General features: G+C 55.5%; 1 protein-coding gene across 1 annotated transcript; it reads left to right on the forward strand.

Moving 5' to 3' along the window:
• Positions 1-405: 405 nt before the first annotated feature.
• Positions 406-6,847, forward strand: AMDHD1 (amidohydrolase domain containing 1). The gene is made up of 9 exons (XM_078612986.1): positions 406-686; positions 2,442-2,548; positions 2,707-2,771; positions 3,271-3,548; positions 3,885-4,110; positions 4,446-4,570; positions 5,308-5,401; positions 5,631-5,791; positions 6,115-6,847. The coding sequence occupies exons 1-9, from the start codon at positions 433-435 to the stop codon at positions 6,200-6,202; spliced, it is 1,398 nt and encodes a 465-aa protein (XP_078469112.1). The 5' UTR covers positions 406-432; the 3' UTR covers positions 6,203-6,847.
• Positions 6,848-24,304: the final 17,457 nt, after the last annotated feature.

Genomic DNA, 24,304 nt, shown 5'->3' on the forward strand with positions numbered 1-24,304 from the left:
TGAGTAGCCGGTGCGGTGTGTAAATATCAAATGAGTAGCCGGTGCGGTGTGTAAATATCAAGTGAGTAGCCGGTGCAGTGTGTAAATATCAAGTGAGTAGCCGGTGCGGTGTGTAAATATCAAATGAGTAGCCGGTGCGGTGTGTAAATATCAAGTGAGTAGCCGGTGCGGTGTGTAAATATCAAGTGAGTAGCCGGTGCGGTGTGTAAATATCGCCACGAGCGAGACGTGAGAGCCGGGCGTGGTGCTGGCCACCGCTCGCTTCGTGCGTCGTGGGGGCCTTCAAAGGTGCTCGGCTCACAGCGCTTGGCCCAACATTGAGGCTACACGGGGGGGGGGGGGCTCTTTGTATGTATCGGCGTTCTGCCTGATTGGCACAGGCGGAGGGACGTGCCCATCACCGCCTTCTCAACTGCGACCAAACCAGGGTTAATGATTCCCAGGGCCGGTGACCCGCGGGCACTCACTTCAACATTCGCCACGGGGACCTCGCTCCACTCTCAGCACGGCGGCATCATGAGCGGCGACGGCGGCGGCGGCGGAGTGGCGGTGCGGGTGGCCCAGCGGCTGCTGGTGCGGGGAGCGGCGCAGGTGGTGGTGGTCTGCCGGGGCGGGCAGCGCTACCTGGCCGGGGCGGACATGGCAGACGTGGCCATCGTCCCGAACGGCAGCGTGGTGGTCGGCAGGTGCGGTGAGACTGTGGTGGTGGTGGGGGTGGTGGGGTGGTGGTGGTGGGGTGGTGGTGGGGTGGGGGTGGTGGTGGAGTGGGGTGGTGGTGGTGGGGTGGTGGGGTGCTGGTGGTGGTGGGGGTGGTGGTAGGGTGGTGGTGGGGGTGGTGGGGTGGTAGTGGTGGTGGTGGTGGTGTTGGTGGTTGGGTGTTGGTGGTGGTGGGGTGGTGGTGGTGGGGTGGTGGTGGGGTGGTGATGGTGGTGGTGGTGGTGGGGTGGTGGTGGTGGTGGGGTGGTGATGGTGGTGGTGGTGGTGGGGTGGTGTTGGTGGTGGTGGTGGGGTGGTGGTGGTGGTGGGGTGGTGATGGTGGTGGTGGTGGTGGGGTGGTGTTGGTGGTGGTGGTGGGGTGGTGGTGGTGGTGGGGTGGTGTTGGTGGTGGTGGTGGGGTGCTGGTGGTGGTGGTGGTGGGGTGGTGTTGGTGGTGGTGGTGGGGTGGTGGTGGTGGTGGGGTGGAGGTGGTGGGGTGGTGGTGGTGGGGTGGTGATGGTGGTGGGGGTGGTGGTGGTGTTGGTGGTGGTGGTGGTGTTGGTGTTGGTGTCACGTCGGGCCGGTGCCGGTCGTGGTCGTCACAATTGGGATCGACAGGGTCACGTGGCAATGAACACTCGGCCGGCTCCCCAGTGGGAGACGATCTGTGAAGAAGAGCTTTGTAGCTCATCGGATTCCTCCAGCATGAGTCAATCTGATTCTGTCGGGTTGCAGGCTGGTCACCACGATCATGGAGATTAAACACCGTCCCCAGCCCAACGCGGTTCGACGCAGTGATACAGTAGTGGTGGATTTATATCACTGTGAACGCATTCTAAGATCATTTTATAGAGTAAACGAGGCGTGAGTCTGTGTGTCTCGATAAGTCTCTGGGTCTCTATGTGAGTTTATGGGTCTCTGTGAGTCTCTGGGTCTCTGTGAGTCTCTGGGTCTCTGTGAGTCCCTGGGTCTCTATGTGAGTCTCTGGGTCTCTATGTGAGTCTCTGGGTCTCTGTGTGAGTCTCTGGGTCTCCGTGTGAGTCTATGGGTCTCTATGTGAGTCTATGGGTCTCTGTGAGTCTCTGGGTCTCTGTGTGATTCTCTGGGTCTCTGTGAGTCTCTGGGTCTCTGTGAGTCCCTGGGTCTCTATGTGAGTTTCTGGGTCTCTGTGTGAGTCTCTGGGTCTCTGTGAGTCTCTGGGTCTCTGTGAGTCTATGGGTCTCTGTGTGAGTCTCTGGGAATCTGTGTGAGTCTCTGGGTCTCTATGTGAGTCTCTGAGTCTCTATGTGAGTCTATGGGCCTCTATGTGAGTCTCTGGGTCTCTGTGAGTCTCTGGGTCTCCGTGTGAGTGTGCATCTATAACAGGCAGACTTAACACTTTACATCTTGAGCCGAGATTTGAATGGGTGGGGGGCAGGGAGGCAACAGCAGTGGTGGCAGGGGACAGGGAATTCCAAACAATGGGGGCTGCAGAGGAGCAAATGTTGACTTGTGGACTTACACGAAATCCCTCGGTTATTGGAGCAGAGGGCTGGCTGTGGCATGCGGCTCGCCACAAGCCCCCGGCTGAGACTCCTGCGGAATTGGCACCGTCCCTCGAAACGAGTTAAATCTCTCTACGCCATCCTTGCGTGTGGCAGCAGCAGCAGCAAGTTCCACAGCTAAGAGGCCGAAGTCGAGGTCTCCTGCTGGCCATGATGAGAGGGCTTCAGCAAAGAGAGTTTGTGGTGCCGTGCGGCGTGCAGGGATGGGGACGTGGTGGCGGTGGGGCCGGCGGAGGAGATCGCCGCGCAGTTCGAGGGCTGCTCCTTCGACCAGATCATCGACGCGCATGGACACAGCGTGATCCCAGGTGGCCAGCTCCCGCCTCCCCCCAGCTCCCTCCCCCCCCAGCTCCCTCTTCTCACTCACAGCTTCCCTCTCAATCATCTCCCCCACTGATTCACGAACCCTTGCCCTCTTTGTGACCCGGTCCCATAACCCTCCCTCACCCTCACCCGGTGAGCCCAGGCCTGGTGGACGCGCACACTCACCCGGTGTGGGCGGGAGACCGCGTGCACGAGTTCGCCATGAAGGTGAGCGACGCGCCCACTGCTCAACGCGATGCTCACCCTCTCGGCATTGGCACGCCCGGTCACGCGCTCACTCACTCACTCTCTCTGCCAACACTCACCCAGTGTGTTGTTCACCCTATACACACTCACCCTTTGCCGGCCACCATCTTACCGCTCAGCTTCCTCAATGCTCACCGTTTCACAGCTGACCCTCTCAGCGGTCACCCACCCCGTCACTCTCCCTTTCACCTCTCTCTCTACTTTACCGCTCACCCTCTCACTGCTCACCTTCCCATCACTCACCCTCTCACCCCTCTCTCTCTCCCATCCACTCTATCACCTCTTTAACAGCCTCACCTCTTTCACCCTCCTCCCTCCCTCTCGCCTCCCTCATCTCTGCACCCTGTCACACTGCTCCCTCCACCTTATTCCCTCTCACCTCCCTCTCGTTCTCTTGCCGTCCTCTCCACACTCCCTCCCACTCTCTCGCCTCTTTCTCCCTCCTGCCCTCAACCCCCAGTTGGCGGGAGCCTCGTACCTGGACGTGCACCGTGCGGGCGGGGGCATCCACTCCACGGTGGAGAGCACGCGTGCCGCCGGGGAGCCGCAGCTGCTGGCGTCGCTGTGCGAGCGCCTGCGCCGCGCCCTCCGCGCCGGCACCACCGTCGTGGAGGCCAAGAGCGGCTACGGCCTGGAGCTCGCCAGTGAGCTGCGCATGCTGCGCACGCTCGAGCGGGCGCGCGCGCTGCTGCCGCTCAAGATCGTCAGCTCCTACTGCGGCGCGCACGCCGTGCCCAGGCGAGTCGCGGGCGCCCGCGGCGTCCCCGCGTCCTCTCCGCGAGCGTCCAACTGTCCCCGCGAGACGGGCGCGACGCGGCGGGCGTGCGGAGCAGGTGGCGGGCGAGAGCGCCTCCCCCGTTCCTGCGTGCCCCCCGTGACCTCGTATCTCTCAACTCCCCGTGACCCCGTATCTCTCAACCCCCCGTGACCCCGTATCCCTCAACCCCCCGTGACCCCGTATCTCTCAACCCCCCGTGACCCCGTATCTCTCAACTCCCCGTGACCCCGTATCTCTCAACCCCCCGTGACCTCGTATCCCTCAACCCCCCGTGACCCCGGTGGCGCGCCCGCCAGAGGGCGCGATGCGGACGGGTACGCGGAGGAGGTGGTGCGCGAGCATCTGCCGGCGGTGCGGCGCCTCGTGGAGGACGGCTCGCTGCGCGTGGAGCTGGCCGACGTGTTCCTGGAGCGCGGCGTGTTCGAGCGGGACGCCGCCCGCTCCGTGCTGCGCGCCGCGCGCGACCTCGGCTTCCTGCTCAACTTCCACGGCGACGAGTTCACCGACATGGGCGCCGGCGAGGTGAGCCGCCCCGTCCGCTTCGACCCACAGGTTGCCCCGCGTCATCTTCAGTCGCCGCGAGCCCTCCGCTCCCTCCGCTGATTTTCCGTCGCCGGCGGGGTCGAGTGCAAGCGCGCCTGCCTGTGCCACCGCGAAGGGCCGTCCCTAGGGGGGGTGCGGGGCCCGGGGCAAATTTACACCACGTGGGCCCCCCCCCCCCCCCCCAGCGCCTTCAAACTAAATCAAAAGTATTTCATCTCGCACCGCGTCACTAAGACTCGCGTAGCTGCGTTATGATGCGCTGCTTGGCAGCCGTGTTGCTTCTCAGCAAGCCGCGTGTTGCCGTGCTGTTGCAGCTGGCCGCTGAGTTGGGCGCTCGCGCCGTGAGCCACCTGGAGGAGACGAGCGACCAGGGCATCGCGGCCATGGCGACGGCACGCTGCGCTGCCGTGCTGCTGCCCTCCACCGCATACGTACTGAGGTCAGATGGGGTCACCGAGGTCACGTGGGGTCACCGAGGCTAGGTGGGGTCATTGATACGAGTGAGCGCCCCGTTCCACGTAACTTAACTGGTAGGTGTTCGCAGGCGGTATCGTGCTTGTTCATAGATTCTTTTGGGTGAGGGCACGTCATGATGCGGCCATATTTGCATCGTGAAACTCTCCACCAAACCGACACAGCCAATCAAACCAAATCGTCTCGTGTACGAGCGTTTAACATGCAAAGCTAATTTTTGTTTCAGCTTTCTCTCGCCGGTTAAGTTGAAGAGCGATTCTCACCGCCGGATTCAGCAGCGCTTGAAACTGCGCCGAGCATCTCCAGGTCGTAACCCGGGGAAGTGAGAATAGCCGTGCCACAGTGGCGAGACGCGAATTACCTTGCCTGGTATACAGGAGGTCGTAGGTGCAATCTTGAATTTGCCGCCTGCTGCTGTATATTTGGAGTTTGCGTGTTCTCCCCGTGGTCACGTGGATTTTTCTCCGGGTCCTCCGGGTTTTCCCTCGACATTTAGAAACACGCGTTTAGAGTATTTGGCTACTGCTATAACTTTCCCCGTGATAAGCCACTTCGTTGAGCTGTCATTTGATGTCAGGTCGCTTCTGAAAAAGAGCTCTATAGCTAATTGGGCCTTACCTGGTAATACACGTCATGACACATTTGACCCCGAGTTGCCCCCTTGACCCCGCTTTGTCGCTCGCCCTTTGACCTCCGCCCCAGGCTGAAGGAGCCGCGAGCGAGGGCCATGATCGACGCGGGCGTCATCGTCGCGCTGGGGAGCGACTTCAATCCCAACGCTTACTGCATCGCCATGGTAACACGCCCGGCGCTTGTGTGTCGCCGTTTCTGTGTTGTCACGTGTCAGAGTAAGGCTGAAATTGTGTATGTGTGCGTGTGCGGTAGTGAAGCTGCCGTGCGTGCGTGTGTACGCGCGTACTGCTAATGCTCGCTAACAGCACTTGCCCTAACAGTCTATTAGAGGCTATATGGTGAGGGGGGGGGTCTTTGTCTTTGTGCACCTGTGTGTGTGTGTGTGCGCGCAGCCGGTGGTGATGAACTTGGCGTGCGTGCGCCTGCGCATGTCGCTCCCGGAGGCGCTGGTGGCCGCCACCATCAACGCGGCCTACGCTCTGGGCTGCGAGGAGCGACACGGCTCCCTGGAGCCGGGCAAGCAGGGAGACATGGTCATCATCGCCGAGCCCAGGTACGCGGCTACGTGGGGCACGTGCGGGCACGCGCGTGTGTGCAGCGGTAAGCGTGCTGCGCTACGAACCTGCAAACCTGAGTTTGAACACCAGTGACAGTTATCTGAACCGAAACTGAGCCTCACCCTAGGTCGACTCAGCCTCTACTAGACATCTATAAATAAAGATTCTGATTCTGAGTACCTGGTGCGGTGTGTAAACCTCACCACTCGGGAGACAAAGGCGGCTGCGCTCTTGGTACGCCGTTCCAGTTTTCATGCTCGGTAACGGCCATGACTGCGCGCGTGTGTCTGCTCGTGCGCGTCTGCGTGTCCTCCGTCAGGTGGGAGCACATCATCTACCAGCTGGGCTGCCACGGCGACATCATCAGTCACGTGATCACTCAGGGCAACGTCGTCTACGAGAAGTGATGCCGATGGCGCCGACTGTGACGCCACCGCCGCCACGAGCTAATGAGAATCCCCGGTTGATGATGTGCGGTGACGACCGCGTGGGCGGCCACGGGATGAGCGCGACGCTACGGATTCGCACGCACGGTGGCGCTCGCCTTCTTGAATTCCTCGGCGTTTCGCGTCTCTCGTCCTGCAGCCATTCCGCAGGTCCCTGCCGCGTTGCGACCTGGGTTGCACGTCGCCCCAGCAGCCGCTGGAGGCCGCTACGACCGCCGCGTTTGTTTTAAAATAAATGATTGGATGGAATGCTTGAACGACGGGAGGGCTTCAGGACAGTGTTTGTGTCGTTCTGCGATTCCTCCTCCTTGGTTGAAGGGCAGACTACAGTACAGTGGATTTACCGTGGGCTCCATAGTTTTGATTTCATGGCCACAACTTCTGCGACTTGCGTCTGCATTGTACCGCTGAGTCGTGAGAACTCATCGGATCGCAAGCGGCGTGATTCGTCGCAATGCTCGGGGATTCCGGCTGTACCCGCCAGACGCCCCGCTCTGCTTGGCACTGATCTCTCGCTGCCGGACGCTCTTGTTTCATCGCTACGGCGTGGCATGTGCCATTTAATATTCCGTCAGTGCATTAAAACGTGCAAGAGTGATTCAATAATCTGCAGCCCTTTGTCAATGCGCCGTTGGGTGAAGGACTGCCAGCGCTTTGTCGGTCGTCGCGGTTGTTTGACCATACTTCACCACGCTGGTCAGTGTGGGCTTGTGAATGGGGCTGATGGTAAGGCCCCACCCCACCCACCTCTTGGTGGCACACTCCAGGTTCAGCAGCGGAGTCTCCAAGTCCTTCTCAGAGGCAGCAGCAACGGCTGAGTCGTCTGCATACATCATGTGGTCAACCGGTAAGGAGCCATCCCTCGATCGTATCTGGGCATCGATCAATATTGGACAATGATAAGATCCCCTGTACATACCTTGTGACATACGGGTGGGGGAAGTGCTGTTGGCGAGCACCTATGAAGGTCGGCACATCATCATAGCATCCACATCATCATAGCATGCATCCCATCAGAGAACACACACACTCGCCCAAGAAGACGTGTGCCGAGGAGACGGAGCGATGATTCACCTCCAGGAACCAGGTCGGGGTTTTCCCCGGTATATCACGGGGCCGTGAGAGAGACGGCTGCGGATTGGGAAAGCCTTCATCCGGCAGTGGATAGACCATGGCTGGTGATGTTAATGGGACAGGTGGGCAAGGCCTGTGACGCAGCTGGTCTCTTCTTGCGCATGAAGCAGCAGCAGCATTAGCAGCAGCTGGATGTTCAGGAGGTCGTAGCAGTGGTGTTCTCTGCTCGCCACGAGAGGGGTTGTGTCGTGTCGCTGTCCCTCCTCCCTCGTCGACGGGCAGACTACAGTGGACTTACTGTGGGGTCCATAGTTTGGGTTTCATTTCTTTATCAATGAGTTTTCTAAAGAAATGCCCGATTGAGATTCCTATCCGCCATCGGCCCGGGGTGATGCCGCAATGCGGGTTGATGGTTGCGCTCCCGGTTCGCCTGGGAGTTGTGAGTGTTGTTGTGTCCACTCAGCCTTAGACGATGAGGACCTGGTGCCATGGGTAAACATCCCCACTCGGGGAGACAAAGGCGGCCGGGCGTGGTGCCGGCCACCCACCCCCTCGTGTGCCGTGCCGGCCTCCATAGGTGCTCGCTAACAGCACTTGCCCCAACAGTCTGTGAAGGCTATGATGGTGGTGTGTGCAAGCTATGATGGTGGTGTGTGTATGCTATGGTGGTGGTGGTGTGTGTATGCTATGGTGGTGGTGTGTGTGTAAGCTATGGTGGTGGTGTGTGTATGCTTTGATGGTGGTGTGTGTATGCTATGGTGGTGGTGTGTGTATGCTATGGTGGTGGTGTGTGTGTAAGCTATGGTGGTGGTGTGTGTATGCTTTGATGGTGGTGTGTGTATGCTATGGTGGTGGTGTGTGTGTGAGCTATGGTGGTGGTGTGTGTATGCTATGATGGTGGTGTGTGTAAGCTATGGTGGTGGTGTGTGTATGCTATGATGGTGTGTGTAAGCTATGGTGGTGGTGTGTGTATGCTTTGATGGTGGTGTGTGTATGCTATGGTGGTGGTGGTGTGTAAGCTATGGTGGTGGTGTGTGTATGCTATGATGGTGGTGTGTGTAAGCTATGATGATGGCGTGTGTGTGCTATGATGGTGGTGTGTGTATGCTATGATGGTGTGTGTGTAAGCTATGGTGGTGTGTGTATGCTATGATGGTGGTGTGTATATGCTATGATGGTGTGTGTATGCTATGATGGTGTGTGTATGCTATGATGGTGTGTGTATGCTATGGTGGTGTGTGTATGCTATGATGATGGTGTGTGTAAGCTATGGTGGTGTGTGTGTAAGCTATGGTGGTGTGTGTATGCTATGGTGGTGGTGTGTGTATGCTATGATGGTGGTGTGTGTAAGCTCTGATGATGTGTGTGTGTGCTATGATGGTGGTGTGTGTAAGCTATGATGATGGTGTGTGTAAGCTATGGTGGTGGTGTGTGTAAGCTATGATGGTGTGTGTATGCTATGATGGTGTGTGTATGCTATGATGATGGTGTGTGTATGCTATGATGATGGTGTGTGTAAGCTATGGTGGTGGTGTGTGTATGCTATGATGGTGGTGTGTGTATGCTATGGTGGTGGTGTGTGTAAGCTATGATGGTGTGTGTATGCTATGATGGTGATGTGTGTAAGCTATGATGGTGTGTGTATGCTATGATGATGGTGTGTGTATGCTATGATGATGGTGTGCGTGTGCTATGATGGTGTGTGTGTGCTATGATGATGGTGTGTGTAAGCTATGATGGTGTGTGTGTGCTATGATGATGGTGTGTGTGTGCTATGATGGTGTGTGTAAGCTATGATGATGGTGTGTGTAAGCTATGATGGTGTGTGTGTGCTATGATGATGGTGTGTGTGTATGCTATGGTGGTGGTGGTGTGTGTAAGCTATGATGGTGTGTGTGTGCTATGGTGGTGTGTGTGTAAGCTATGATGATGGTGTGTGTGTGCTATGATGGTGATGTGTGTGTGCTATGATGGTGATGTGTACGTGGCTGGCAGGAGGAGGAGGGGTCGATTGGTGCCAGGCTTTGTGCCGCGCTTCCGCCCGCGTGCTCTGGCGCTGGAACAGCTGACGCTGACCCCGGTCCCGTGGGGGTCATCCCAGCTGTGTGGGGGGGGGGCTGTGTGTTCGTGTGGGGGGGGGGGGGTGTTCGTGTGATTTACGCGCGCCTACAAACGAGTGCGTAATGCGTTGCGTGTGCACGGCAGCAGCGAGCGAGTGGCTGCGCGATGTTGAAGGTTTCACCGTGCAAGTGTTCGTGTCCACGATGATCACGATGGTGGTCGGTGATGTTGATGATGTTGGGTGATGGGTGAGGACGGTCACGAGGTTCGGTGATGATCGTGACGACGGTTGCTTGGGGAGGACATGACGATGAAGAGGGCGCTCATGGTGCTGACACTGGACGCCCATTGTGGATGATGATGATGATGATGATGATTAGTCGCCATGTAGATGATGATGTTGATGAAAGTCCGATGATGATGATGATGGCTCCTCTCGCCCTTCCCGAAGCTCCATGCGACCCGGCCCGGTCCTCCGCTGGGGCCTTAGTAGCTCACGGGTCCATCGCGCAGAGAGCTCGCTCCTCCTCCTCCATCCCACCCCACCTCCTCCTCCTCCAGCACCACCACCTACACACCCTCTCTCCTCCACCCCTCCTCCTCCTCCATCCCACCCCACCTCCTCCAGCACCACCACCTACACACCCTCTCTCCTCCACCCCTCCTCCTCCTCCATCCCACCCCACCCCACCTCCTCCAGCACCACCACCTACACACCCTCTCTCCTCCATCCCACACCCCACCTCCACCACCATCCGACCCCCTCCTAAATCCATAAGCCTCCTCCTCCTCCTTCTTCCACCACTACGTACAAAGACAAAGATGTCCGGTGTAGCCGAACAGACTTTTGGGGCAAGTGCGTTCAGCGAGCACCTATGAAGGCGGTCACGACACACGCGTGGGGGTGGGTGGCCAACACCACGCCCGGCCGCCTTTGTCTTCCCAGTGCTGATGTTTACACGCCGGACCAAGTACTCGTTTAAGGCTGAGTCGACCTATGAGAGGCCCAGAACCAGTTTAAAATATTCGCCACTGTTATTGGTGGTGCATACACACACCACCACTCTCCACCACCACCACGTACACACACACAGTCACACACCCTCCACCACCCCCATTACTCCTCACCTCCCTCGAATCCCACACCCTCCTCTCCCTCTTTCTGCTCTTTCACCCCCCCATCCCTCCCTCCTCACGCCCACCCCCCCACGAATCCTTCCACCCGCCCCCCCAATTCCTTCCCACTCCCCCCCGGCATTCCTGAGCACTGAGCTGCGCCAAGCCTCCGTCTGGTCCATGGATTGAGGTGTGCGCCAATGGCTTCCACGTGACGTGGTGTGCTCCACGTGGAGTGCCCCCACGTGGTGTGCTCCCACGTGGTGTGTTTCCACGTCACGTGGTGTGTTTCCACGCCACGTGGTGTGTTTCCACGCCACGTGGTGTGTTTCCACGCCACGTGGTGTGTTTCCACGCCACGTGGTGTGTTTCCACGCCACGTGGTGTGTTTCCACGCCACATGGTGTGCTCCCACGTGGTGTGGTGTGCCCCCACGTGGTGTGGTGCGATGTGCCTCCGTGGTTGTTGGATTCCCCCGTGTGGCGTGTTCATCTACTGTGTGTGGTCAGTGGTGTGCTGCTTTGTTACGTAGTTGGTGTGACTCCTCGTATCTATGTTGAACTTCTATCACACCGCACATAACAAACCGTGCTGATCGAGACAGACCAACTCACGCCTTCATGGTGTGGTGTCTCCCCACGGTGTGGTGTCTCCCCATGGTGTGGTGTCTCCCCATGGTGTGGTGTCTCCCCATGGTGTGGTGTCTCCCCACGGTGTGGTGTCTCCCCACGGTGTGGTGTCTCCCCATGGTGTGGTGTCTCCCCACGGTGTGGTGTCTCCCCATGGTGTGGTGTCTCCCCATGGTGTGGTGTCTCCCCATGGTGTGGTGTCTCCCCATGGTGTGGTGTGCCTCCCAGTGGCGTGGTGTGCCTCCAAGTGAGTGGGATGGGATGCCAAGCTCACTCTCTCTCACGTTCCATCGTCAATGCAACGTCGGCCCCCACTTTAAGGGAGCGACTTTTCCATGCCATCTCGAGAGGAGTCAAAACTTGATGCGACTTGCCACGTGTTGGAGACGTTGCATCTTCCAAAAGCTGCGCTCAGGTCTAAACGCCACTGTTTTGTGCTTCGCTGAAGTGGCTTTCCACTGAGCTCACTGTTTTTTAGTTGAAACTTACAGCAGTTCCAGTGATGATGGCGTTGCCACGCATTTATCATTGGGGGTATATTTAGCTCAACTAGTGTCAGGACAAATAGGTCCTTAAAAACAAAACCCAACTCTGGATATTTTAAAAACATTTATTTTAAAACAACGCACTGTGCCCCTACGCACACGATGGCCCAATCACAGCACACTGCAGGGGCAGTGGGAGAGGTGAAAGCGTGGAGTGACTTAGGATGTGGGGGCCAGTGAGCGAGGTGTGATAGAGGGAGGTGAGAGGGATGAGAGGGAGATGAGAGGGTTGAGAGGGAGATGAGAGAACAGTGAGTGGGGTGAGAGGGAGGTAATAGGGCAGTGAGTGACGAGATCGAGGGAAGGGGAGAGAGAGAAGGGTGCGAGAGCGAACAAACACTCCATCTAAAGTTACCTTTCGGCTTCACGATACGAAGTCAACCCCGTGAGTGGCGCGCTCGACACCTCAACGGGGGCATTCGACATTCGGCCGAGCATCTGGCGAGAATGTTCGTCAGGAGCCCCCCCCCCCCCCCCGTGTGTTCTGTGCGTAGTTTGCTCGATGGGTCGTCAGATTGTCCTCGCCACTGGGACCTCGTGTCTGGGCTCCCGGGCCGCGGGGCTCTTTTCACTCCGAGTTTGGTGGAATCGGTCAGCCCCCCGTTTAATAGCTGTCAGAACCCGTCACGGTTCACTTCCCAGTGTTCTTGTACGGGGACATTGAGTTTCCAGCTCCATACGGCGTACAGCCGTTTCAATACGGGCAACACAATGTTTGTGTCTGTTTCTGTTTCTCCCTTGTGATGGAACTTTGCGGGATGAACGTTGAGATTTATAAAGGCACGGGGTGACCAATAAGGTCTGGATTGGTCTGTAACAAGGTAGGGCACTGATAGGGGGTTGGCAGATGTGTGTGGTGTGTGTGGTACATGGCAGGTGTGTGTGGTGTGTGTGGTGTGTGTTGTGTGTGTGGTGTGTGTGGTGTGTGGCAGGTGTGTGTGGTGTGTGTGGTGTGTGTGGTGTGTGTGGTGCGTGTAGTGTGTGTGGTGCGTGGCAGGTGTGTGTGGTGTGTGTGGTACATGGCAGGTGTGTGTGGTGTGTGTGGTGTGTGTTGTGTGTGTGGTGTGTGTGGTGTGTGTGTGGTGTGTGTGGGGTGTGTGGTGTGTGTGTGGTGTGTGTGGTGTGTGTGTGTGTGGTGTGTGTGGTGCGTGTAGTGTGTGTGGTGCGTGGCAGGTGTGTGTGGTGTGTGTGTTGCGTGCGGGGCGTGTGGTGTGTGTGGTGTGTATGGTGTGTGTCAGGTGCGTGTGGTGTGTGTGGTGTGTGTGGTGTGTGGCAGGGGTGTGTGGTGTGTGTGGTGTGTATGGTGTGTGTGTGTGGTGAGTGGGTCAGTGTTGTTGATGTGATCTGCAGTGTGGTGAGTGGGTGAGTGTTGTTGTGACCTGCAGTGTGGTGAGTGGGTGAGTGTGTTGTGACCTGCAGTGTGGTGAGTGGGTGAGTGTGTTGTGACCTGCAGTGTGGTGAGTGAGTGAGTGTGTTGTGACTTGCAGTGTGGTGAGTGGGTGAGTGTTGTTGTGACCTGCAGTGTGGTGAGTGGGTGAGTGTTGTTGTTGTGACCTGCAGTGTGGTGAGTGGGTGAGTGTGTTGATGTGACCTGCAGTGTGGTGAGTGGGTGGGTGAGAGTGTTGTTGTGAGCTGCAGTGTGGTGAGTGGGAGAGTGTGTTGTGACCTGCTGTGTGGTGAGTGGGTGAGTGTGTTGTTGTGACCTGCAGTGTGGTGAGTGGGTGAGTGTGTTGTTGTGACCTGCAGTGTGGTGAGTGGGAGAGTGTGTTGTGACCTGCAGTGTGGTGAGTGAGTGAGTGTGTTGTGACCTGCAGTGTGGTGAGTGGGTGAGTGTGTTGTGACCTGCAGTGTGGTGATTACACGAAGCAGCGAGTGGTTGGTACAGACCGAGTCCTTAACACGGGTGGAGGAATGACCGAGTGAAGTTCACGGGAACAGCGACCATGGCGGTGACGGCAGCAGCAGCAGTAGCGATAGAAGAGTGGCAGGGAGGCGACTGGTCGCCGTGGAGCGAGCGAGGGAGTGAATCGGCCGTGGTTCATCAATCAGTCGCCCCTGACCGCTGCTTTGCGATTAATTCAATCCCCGCTGCAGTGAGGAAGGAACCAGATGCTACGCTCCAGATGTGACAACAATATTCCAAACTTCGTATGCCAAATACCAACACAGCACGAAACACATCGACAACAATGGGAAACAGCCGCACTGCGATTTCGAAGTTAAACTAATTAATGATTTGGGGTGGTGGTGGTGGTGGTGGTGGTACAGCTGCACAAGCAAGAGTCAACAACTACACTGCTCAACGCGGTCGTCGATAGCACTCTGGCCTGAACAGGGGGACATATATACAGTAATAGGCGACGTTTTGGGCAATGGCCCTTCTGCAAAGCACCTAAATAGGGTGGTCACAGAGGTGACGCGGACATTACCCCGTGGGCGCCTCGTGAGAACCCTACTGGGCACCTGTGAAAAACAAGGGTGGCACAGTCGGGTTTTTTACAATCGGGTTCAATTGTCTTTTTATATTAAACCCGATCACCTGAGATTGGGAGAAATCCGGTTTAATTGGTTCTAATTGCAGAACCGCACTTCTCAACGATGGGCTTCATCCATTCCAAGCTAAGGAACTCACTGGCGCCCACGATTGTGGAGGAGAAGCTCCTCGTGTTCATCACGACCAACCTGCCCGCCGCATTCTACGACTACCCCGTGCCCGACGGCCCCCCGAGTACGATAGCAGCACCGACGAGGAAGCAGCCTAAGCCTTGGATCAGAGTTTCGTATTCATTAAACCAGGTTGTAATTCCCCGAAATCGGGTGTAATTGTATTAAAGGAAATACCCGATGCCTGCCGCTGGAGAAATCGGGTTTTTTTCCACCCATGCAGCTCATCGGTTTCCTACAGCATGACTAAATATTCTCATTCTGAATGACATTTGTGCACGTGTCTTCTGATGATCAGGATGTGCTCAATAGGCACGCGAATCGCAGTCACTTCCAGGAGCCCCCCCCCCCCCGAGTGACGAGTCAGAGCCCCCGGAACGGGCAGAGTCGATTGTGTTGGACGTGGAATGAGAATCCCAGCGATGGAGGCGCGGGCCTCTTGCACTCACGGCTCCATCGGAAAGTGGCATCCCAACGTTCGGTTACAGACGAAGCAGACGAAGGGCATTGCTCTACACGTGGAGAGCGGGGGCTGAGGTGGGGGGAGGTGAGGGGGGGGGTGGGAGGATGAGGGGAGGGGTGGGATGCGGGGTGAGGAGGGGAGGGGTGGGATGGGGACGAGGGGAGGGGTGGGATGCGGGGTGAGGAGGGGAGGGGTGGGATGCGGGGTGAGGAGGGGAGGTTTCAAACCCTCATCCACCAACTTGCTTCATCATCCTCGTCACGTCTGGGGCGCCTTGTGGGCCCTGGGTGGTGAGTGTACTGTGTGTGTGTACTGTGAGTGTGTACTGTGAGTGTGTGTGTACTGTGTGTACTGTGTGAGTGTGTACTGTGTGTGTGTGTACTGTGTGTACTGTGTGAGTGTGTACTGTGTGTGTGTACTGTGAGTGTGTGTGTACTGTGTGTGTACTGTGTGTGTGTACTGTGTGTACTGTGTGTGTGTACTGTGTGTGTACTGTGCGTGTGTGTACTGTGCGTGTGTGTGTGTACTGTGCGTGTGTACTGTGTGTGTTCTGTGTATGTGCGTACTGTGTGTGTGTACTGTGTGTGTGTACTGTGTGTGTACTGTGAGTGTGTACTGTGTGTGTGTACTGTGAGTGTGTACTGTGTGTGTACTGTGTGTGTGTACTGTGTGTGTACTGTGTGTGTGTGTGTTCTGTGTGTGTGTACTGTGTGTACTTTGTGTGTGTACTGTGAGTGTACTCTGTGTGTACTGTGTGTGTACTGTGTGTGTGTACTGTGTGTCTATACTGTGTGTGTTCTGTGTGTGTGTACTGTGTGTGTACTGTGTGTGTACTGTGAGTGTACTCTGTGTGTACTGTGTGTGTGTACTGTGTGTGTTCTGTGTGTGTGTACTGTGAGTGTACTCTGTGTGTACTGTGTGTGTACTGTGTGTGTGTGTACTGTGTGTGTGTGTACTGTGTGTACTGTGTGTGTACTGTGTGTGTTCAGTGTGCGTGTACTGTGTGTGTACTGTGTGTGTGTGTACTGTGAGTGTACTGTGTGTGTACTGTGTGTGTACTGTGTGTTCTGTGTGTGTGTACAGTGTGTGTGTACTGTGAGTGTACTCTGTGTGTACTGTGTGTGTACTGTGTGTGTTCTGTGTGTGTGTACTGTGTGTGTACTGTGTGTGTGTACTGTGTGTGTACTGTGTGTGTTCTGTGTGTGTACTGTGTGTGTACTGTGTGTGTTCTGTGTGTGTGTACTGTGTGTACTGTGTGTGTACTGTGTGTGTTCTGTGTGTGTGTACTGTGTGTGTACTGTGTGTGTGTGTGTACTGTGTGTACTGTGTGCGTGTAATCGGTAGCGTAGCGGTTAGCACACTCCGCTACGAATCCGGCTACCCACTCACGGCCAACACCAGTGAACCGGTCATGAGCCTCCCCTAGGTCGACTCAGCCTTCAATAGGTACCTGGAGCGGAGTGTAAACATCGCCACTGGGGAGACAAAGGTGGCCGGGCGTGGTGCTGGCCACCCACCTCCTCGTGCACCGTTCCGACCTTCATAGGTGCTACTCGCTAACAGCACTTGCCCCAGCAGTCTGTGAAGGCTACACGGGGGGACCTGTGTCTTTGTGTCTGACTTGGGCGCCGTGATATGAACTCGCTCGCCTGCAGGACGAGTTGGGGGGTTCCATCCCGACCCTGCGGCACGTGTGGAGGGTGGAGGAGGAGGGTGCTGAGGCATCCCGTCCGCACGCGCCTTTCGAGTCGTTGGCTGCAACTCGACACCTCCACGTGATGATGACCCACCTCGCTGAGCTGTCGCTTGTCATAGCCAGGTCGCTTCTGAAAAAGAGCTCCCGTAGCTCAGTGGACCTTTACCTGGTTACATAATAAAGAGTGTTAAAGTGCAACTGGCCTGGCACACGCGCCCAGGCGGCTTCACTGCAACTTCGTAGCGAATTGCGGCGATTGTGGATGTCTTGGATCTCTGTGTGTGCTTCCTCTCCGTGCGTGGCGACTGTGGTTTGTGGTGTATGTATCACCCCTTCGTGCGTGTCTGTGCACGTTTGTGGTCTGTGTTATATTTTCCTGTGGGTTGTGTGTGTCTGTATGTATCAATGTCCCTGTGTCTTAGGATCTTTGTATTTGTGTCTGCTCTTTGCGTGGTGAGCGTGGTACTGTGTATGCCTGTATGTGCGATTGTGTCCGTGTGATAATGTGTGTGGTTGTATCTGTAGGTCGACTCAGCCTCAAATGAGTACCTGGTGCGATGTGTAAAAATTGCCACTAGAAACGAGGGCGGCCGGGCGTGGTACTGACCACCCACCCCCTCGTGTGCCGTTCTGGTCTTCATAGGTGCTCGCTAACAGCACTTGCTCCTACAGTCTGTTAAGGCTACACGGGGATCTTTGTCCTTGACTTTGGTCTGAAGCTTCTTGTCCTGTCGCTCCATCTGAAGCTTCACGTCTTCTCGGCCACAGCCATGCCCTCCCTTCTCTATACTTGCGAAACCTGCACCCCTCTGAAGGGACATCTGCGCCGACGATAAATCCTGGATTTAACCAGACGGGATTGTGTGAGGAGCTCACACATCCTTGAAATATCTGGGCACCGCCCCATTGGTGAGCTCCTCCGCCAAGCGAGGCTAAGTTGGCTGGGTCATGGAGCCAGCATGCCCAGCCACACCGCATGCTCAGCCACACCACATGCCCAGCCACACCACATGCCCAGCCACACCGCATGCCCAAGCAGCTGCTGTTTGGCCCGAAGGAGGAGGCTAAACGGGCACGACACGGGCTGTAGAAAAGACGGACTGATGCGGTAGGGGAGGATGTGGAGCTGATTGACCTTGCTGGACTGGTACCAGCGGTGTCAAGATCGGGCTCTGCGGTCGACTCAGCCTCAAACGAGTGCTGTGCCATGCCGGCCTTCATAGGTGCTCGCCAACAGCTCTTGTCCCCCAGCGGTCTGTTAAAATATACGGGGGGTAGGGGCTGTATTTGTCTTGGTATGTCTATGTCTGTTTGTCTGTATGTCTGTATGTCTCTGCTTTCCACCGCTGCGCCCGTAGTCTTCCCCAGGTCGCCACGACCCCCAAGATCGCTCCATCTACGTCCTCCCCTCCCACCCCTCCCCGTGTCTCCCTTGTTCTCCCGACAGGAAATTGTGTAGTAATTGTGGTCAGATTCCTTCCGCCAACACTCCCAGGCAAACAAGAGCCGCAGCAGCAGCAGCAGCAAAATAATACGAATATTAATAATGATTATAAAAGCCCTCTGCTCTCCGATGCACTTTTACGGGTCGTAACGCACGCGCGTTGTCCGGCACGAGGTCCGACGTTTCGCTCCCACGTGCCGGGAGATACTTCAGGAAAAAAATACGTGATTACGGAGGCAAAACGTGTCCCCCTGCAACGCGCTTTCTGTCCCTGTTGGCTCTCCCCTTTTCTTTCCCGAGACCTGGACTCGAATTCACGGACTCCATGTCACTGCCACCGAGGACGCGGCCCCAGTCGGGTCGAGGCCGACGCGAGGGACACGCGCCACGGCTGAATCCTACGACTCTCTCGCAGGAGGGAAACTACCACCACGTTGCATCTTTTTTTCCTTATTTCCAAAAGATGTTTTCAGCCAATTTCTCACGAGTGTGTATCTCTCTCTCTCTCACACGCGCGCGCGTCAGAGGAGGAACGCGGAGCACCCGGAGAAAACCCACGCCTTGCGCGAGGAAGCAACACTCTATCCCCCCCCTTCCAGCCGTACAGATGAAAACAGATTGCAAGTCGTCCACTCGCTGTACTTCCTTCTGCTGGCGATCCACGGCACGGCTCCCCCTCGACGCCCAAGCGAAGGGAGTTTCACAGCATCTGTGCGTGATCCACCAACCCCTGTCCACCCACCCAGATTTGACGAGCCAGCAAATATTTGCTTGCGCAGCACACCACATCGAGTATGCCTCTCATCGCCGCCGCCGTGAATGTGGCTGATGTGCTCTCTCTCTCTCTCTCGCTCGCACATGTGCCAACGATTACAGTCGACCAGCAGCCTGGAAAATATTCAGTGAAATAATTACGACCTCGAATTACTAAGAGGCGCACAGACTCGCATAGACAAATACAAGACAAAAATCATCCGTATAGTCTTACAAGACTTTGGGGCAAGTGCTGTTAGCGAGTAGCACCTATGAAGGACAGCACGGTACACGAGGGAGTGGGTGGCCAGCTACACGCCCGACCGCCTTTGTCTCCCCAGTGGAAATGTGAGGCTGACTCAACCTGGGGAGGGGACCCTGACTTGGTTTAGATAATCGTCATCAGTGTTGGCCGTGAGTGAGAATCTAACTTGGGTCGCCGGGTTCGTAGCGCAGCGCGCTAACCGCAGCACCACCGCTCCCCACCGACTCTAAATAGAGCCGCAGAGGCTCACAATCACTCTCCTAACTCTCCCCTTTGATTACGCTCCTTGCCAACCACAAGCTCATGTTGGACTAACATTGGCATGTCTACTGGGTATACAATGACAGATGAGGAAAGGTATTAATAAAATTCAAATACTGTACTTTAAAACCGGGGAAAAATATGAACATTGCATACCTGTCAACCCCTTATCAGTGCCCTACATTTTTACTGACCAATCCAGACCTTATTGGTCACCCCGTGCCCTTATAAATCTCAACGTGCATCCTACAAAGTGCCATCACAAGGGAGAAACACAAACAAATAGACACAAACATTGTTTTGCCCGTGTTGAATCGGCTGTACACCTGAAAACTCAATTTCCCTGTACAAGAATACGGGGTAAACAGTGTGGGTTGGCAGCGATGACACTGAACTGTTAACGATACAAACACATCTAAACATTTTAGTTACATCAGCCTGAGCGTCTTTCTGCACCACCAAACAACCCAAGTGGCCATCTCGCTGAAACGGGCCAACACACTCTGCTCACGAGCCCCAAAGGCGCCCATGTGCGTGTGTTTATACAGTATTGGTAGTGACCTTGTGGACTAGCGGCCACGAGTGGTCACTACAGGTGTGTGGAGATCCTATAGGGGACTGGTCACCACGAGTGGACACTACAGGTGTGTGGAGATCCTATAGGGAACTGGCCACCACGAGTGGACACTACAGGTGTGTGGAGATCCTATAGGGGACTGGTCACCACGAGTGGACACTACAGGTGTGTGGAGATCCTATAGGGGACTGGTCACCACGAGTGGACACTACAGGTGTGTGGAGATCCTATAGGGGACTGGTCACCACGAGTGGACACTACAGGTGTGTAGAGATCCTATAGGGGACTGGTCACCACGAGTGGACACTACAGGTGTGTGGAGATCCTATAGGGGACTGGTCACCACGACTGGTCACTACAGGTGTGTGGAGATCCTATAGGGGACTGGTCACCACGAGTGGACACTACAGGTGTGTGGAGATCCTATAGGGGACTGGCCACCACGAGTGGACACTACACGTGTGTAGAGATCCTATAGGGGACTGGTCACCACGAGTGGACACTACAGGTGTGTGGAGATCCTATAGGGGACTGGTCACCACGACTGGTCACTACAGGTGTGTGGAGATCCTATAGGGGACTGGTCACCACGAGTGGACACTACAGGTGTGTGGAGATCCTATAGGGGACTGGCCACCACGAGTGGACACTACACGTGTGTAGAGATCCTATAGGGGACTGGCCACCACGAGTGGACACTACAGGTGTGTGGAGATCCTATAGGGTACTGGCCACCACGAGTGGACACTACAGGTGTGTGGAGATCCTATAGGGGACTGGTCACCACGAGTGGACACTACAGGTGTGTAGAGATCCTATAGGGGACTGGCCACCACTAGTGGACACTACAGGTGTGTAGAGATCCTATAGGGGACTGGTCACCACGAGTGGACACTACAGGTGTGTGGAGATCCTATAGGGAACTGGTCACCACGAGTGGACACTACAGGTGTGTAGAGATCCTATAGGGGACTGGCCACCACGAGTGGACACTACAGGTGTGTAGAGATCCTATAGGGGACTGGTCACCACGAGTGGACACTACACGTGTGTAGAGATCCTATAGGGGACTGGCCACCACGAGTGGACACTACAGGTGTGTGGAGATCCTATAGGGGACTGGTCACCACGAGTGGACACTACAGGTGTGTGGAGATCCTATAGGGGACTGGTCACCAGGCCAGGCAGCAGACAGGGGAACGACGATCTGGGATCTTCAGGAACCTGCGAGAGAGTTCGGGAAGAGGAGCGTGGCCAGGGGCGGAGGGGTGGGCCACGCTGGGGCGGGGGGGGGGGATAAAAGGGGGCGAGGAGCGAGGTTCGGGGCTGCCGTGTCCTCAATCGGTCACTGTGTCTTCGTCGCCGTGAAGACGTCGTGTTCTCAATAAAGAAACCCTCGCCAGTCAAGAGTGTCTCAAGAGTTGTTACACACACACACATATCTCTCTCTTTAACGCAACGCACGTCTCGAGTGATCCTGTTTAAAATGTAAAATGCTTCTGGAAGTCGTCTACAGGCCGGCTAAGCCGCGCCACCAGCCCGCCCGCGTCGCGGCAGAGGCCCAGAACGGGCCCCGGCCCCCCCCCCCCCCGGCACGACCCCCCCCCCCCATTGCCGTGATGACTCCCACGTGCTTGCGGCCCCCACTCGCCCGCTGTGGTTGCTGCTGCTGCTGTTGTTGTTCACACCCGTGTCGCTGAATAGGTCGTTTACCCTTTCTGGCAACCCCTATTGTCAATGTGTTTGTGCCTACTTCGATACTGGGAACAAGGTCCCACTGTTATTCGCGTTGTGGTGGTTCCCATTGTTGCTATTCCTGTTGTTGTTCGTCACGGTTGTTATTTGGTGTTACTGTATTCCCATTGTTGTCATTAACCTTGTTAGTATTCACTTTGTTGTCATTCCCATTGTTATTATTCGCCTTATTATCCACATTATTATACCACTTATTATCCTTGCTAGTATATCCATTGTTATAATCCCATTGTTATTATCCCCATTGTTATTATCCCCATTGTCATTATACCCATTGTTATTAGTTATTATCCCCATTGTTATAATCCCATTGTTAATATCCCATTGTTAATATCACCATTGTTATCCCCATTGTCATTGTTACCATTGTCATTGTTACCATTGTTATTATCCCCATTGTCCGAATGAACACCACCAAGCTTGGCAGCGTATATTTAAGCTGGGTTAGAGGAGGAGAGCGCCTTGACAAAGACATTTACATACCAACAGAGGAATTTAGCATGTTTATGGAAAATGCAGATATGGGATTAGTCACTACTTGTGGAATGTGTAGGTGGTGGGGGGGGTCTCAAAGTCATATTATGCTCGAGTATTATGTAGGATTGGCAGTCATAAAGGGAGGAAGTAGGATTAGCAGTAATAAAGGGAGGGAAATTTTAATAGTAAGGAGCTGCAGCAGCCAAACCACCACGTAAAAAAAAATATAAACTACATCAATATCATCAATATACTCGATATACTCTCCAATCAGCTGAGCTACTAACAGTAAGTCATACATTACACTTGTATGTCGCAAACATATAATATGCCTCCAGGTAAACTTTTTTCTTACATCACACGGATATACCCCGTACTATACACCGCCATAGACAAACCCAACATTAAATTATTTAATAATTAAATGTTGGGTTTAATTTTTAAAAATTGTTATTATCCCCATTGTTATATCCCCATTGTTATTATCCCCATTGTTCTATCCCCATTGTTACTGTCTCCATTGTTATTATTCGCGTTGTTTATTATCCCTATTGTTATTATCCCCCATTGTTATTCTATGACCACCCTCCCCGCTCTCTCTCCACCTCCCCGGATGATTCTTGGTTTCGCTTCACAATCGTCGTAGTTACACCACTAACGAGGACGACGACGATGATGGTGATTAGGAGGATTCAATTGGGGGGGTGGGGGAGCGGATGGTTGGCGGACCGAACTCCTGACAACCGAACTTGCGGGTTGATTCCTTCACAGGTCTCCCGTCGCAGACGCTGAACGGCGAGGGGGGGCGGCACGACCACGGCCCCCCCCACATCCAGGGATGGAACCGTGGCCCGGCAGCTGAGGAGGGGCTCCTCCTCACATCCCCGGCCCGAGAGGGAGGAGGAGGAGGACGGGCGAGATTGAAGCCAAAACAAACACTCAACTCCCCCACCCACCCCCACCCACCCACAACAACAATGACTAAATAAATAAATAAACATTACACTCCAACCCCAAAGGAAGGAAAAAATCTCCGTGAGTTTCAGAAACCACGCACACAGATACAAAGATAAAGATCCCCCATATAGCCTTAACAGGCTATAGGGGCAAGTGCTGTTAACGAGCACCTATGAAGGCCGGAACGGTACACGAGAGGGTGGGTGGCCAGCACCACACCCGACCGCCTTTGTCTCCCTAGTGGCGATGTTTACACACTGCAACAGGTACTCATTTGAGGCTGAGTCGACCTAGGGGAGGCCCAGGACCGGTTCATATAATCGTTACTGGTGTTGGCCGTGAGCGGGAATCGAACCCGTGTCGCCGGGTTCGTAGCGCAGCGCGCTAACCGCTACACTACCGCACCCCACACAGACACACACACAGACACACACACGGACACAGACACACACACACAGACACACAGACACACACAGACACTCACACAGACACACACACAGACAGACACACTCACAGACACATACACACAGACACACAAACAGACTGTGACACACACAGACACACACACAGAGGGACACAGACTGTGACACACACAGACTGTGACACACACAGAGGGACACACACAGACGCACACACACGGACACACACACAGACTGTGACACACACAGAGGGACACACACAGACTGGGACACACACAGAGGGACACACACAGACTGTGACACACACAGAGGGACACGCACAGAGGGACACGCACAGACTGTGACACGCACAGACACACACACAGACTGTGATACACACAGACACACACACACGGACACACACACAGACTGACACACAGACGGACACACACAGAGATAAAGACAGGAGGACACAGACGTGGACCAGAGAAAGCCTCGTGTTGAGGCCCTTGTGCGTCTCAACGTTGCATTGTACACACAAAGACAAAGATCACCCCGATAGCCTGCACGGACTTTAGGGGCAAGTGCTGTGAGCGAGTAGCACCTATAAACGCCTCCACGGCCCACGACACGCACACACGCACGCACACACACGCACACAGTCACACATATACAAAGACAAAGATCCCCCGTATAGCCTTAACAGACTGTAGGGGCAAGTGCTGTTAGCGAGCACCTATGAAGGCCAGCACGGCCCACGAGGGGGTGGGTGGCCAGCACCACGCCCGGTCCGCATTTGTCTCCCTCGTGGCGATATTTACACACCACACCAGGTACTCATTTGAGGCTGAGTCAACCTAGGAGAGGTCCAGGACCCGTTTAAATGTTCACCACTTTTTTGTTATTGGTCGTGAGCGGGACCAGAACT

The sequence above is a fragment of the Lampetra planeri genome, chromosome 40, assembly GCF_965212315.1.
Source record: "Lampetra planeri chromosome 40, kcLamPlan1.2.h2, whole genome shotgun sequence".
Lineage (NCBI taxonomy): Eukaryota > Metazoa > Chordata > Hyperoartia > Petromyzontiformes > Petromyzontidae > Lampetra > Lampetra planeri.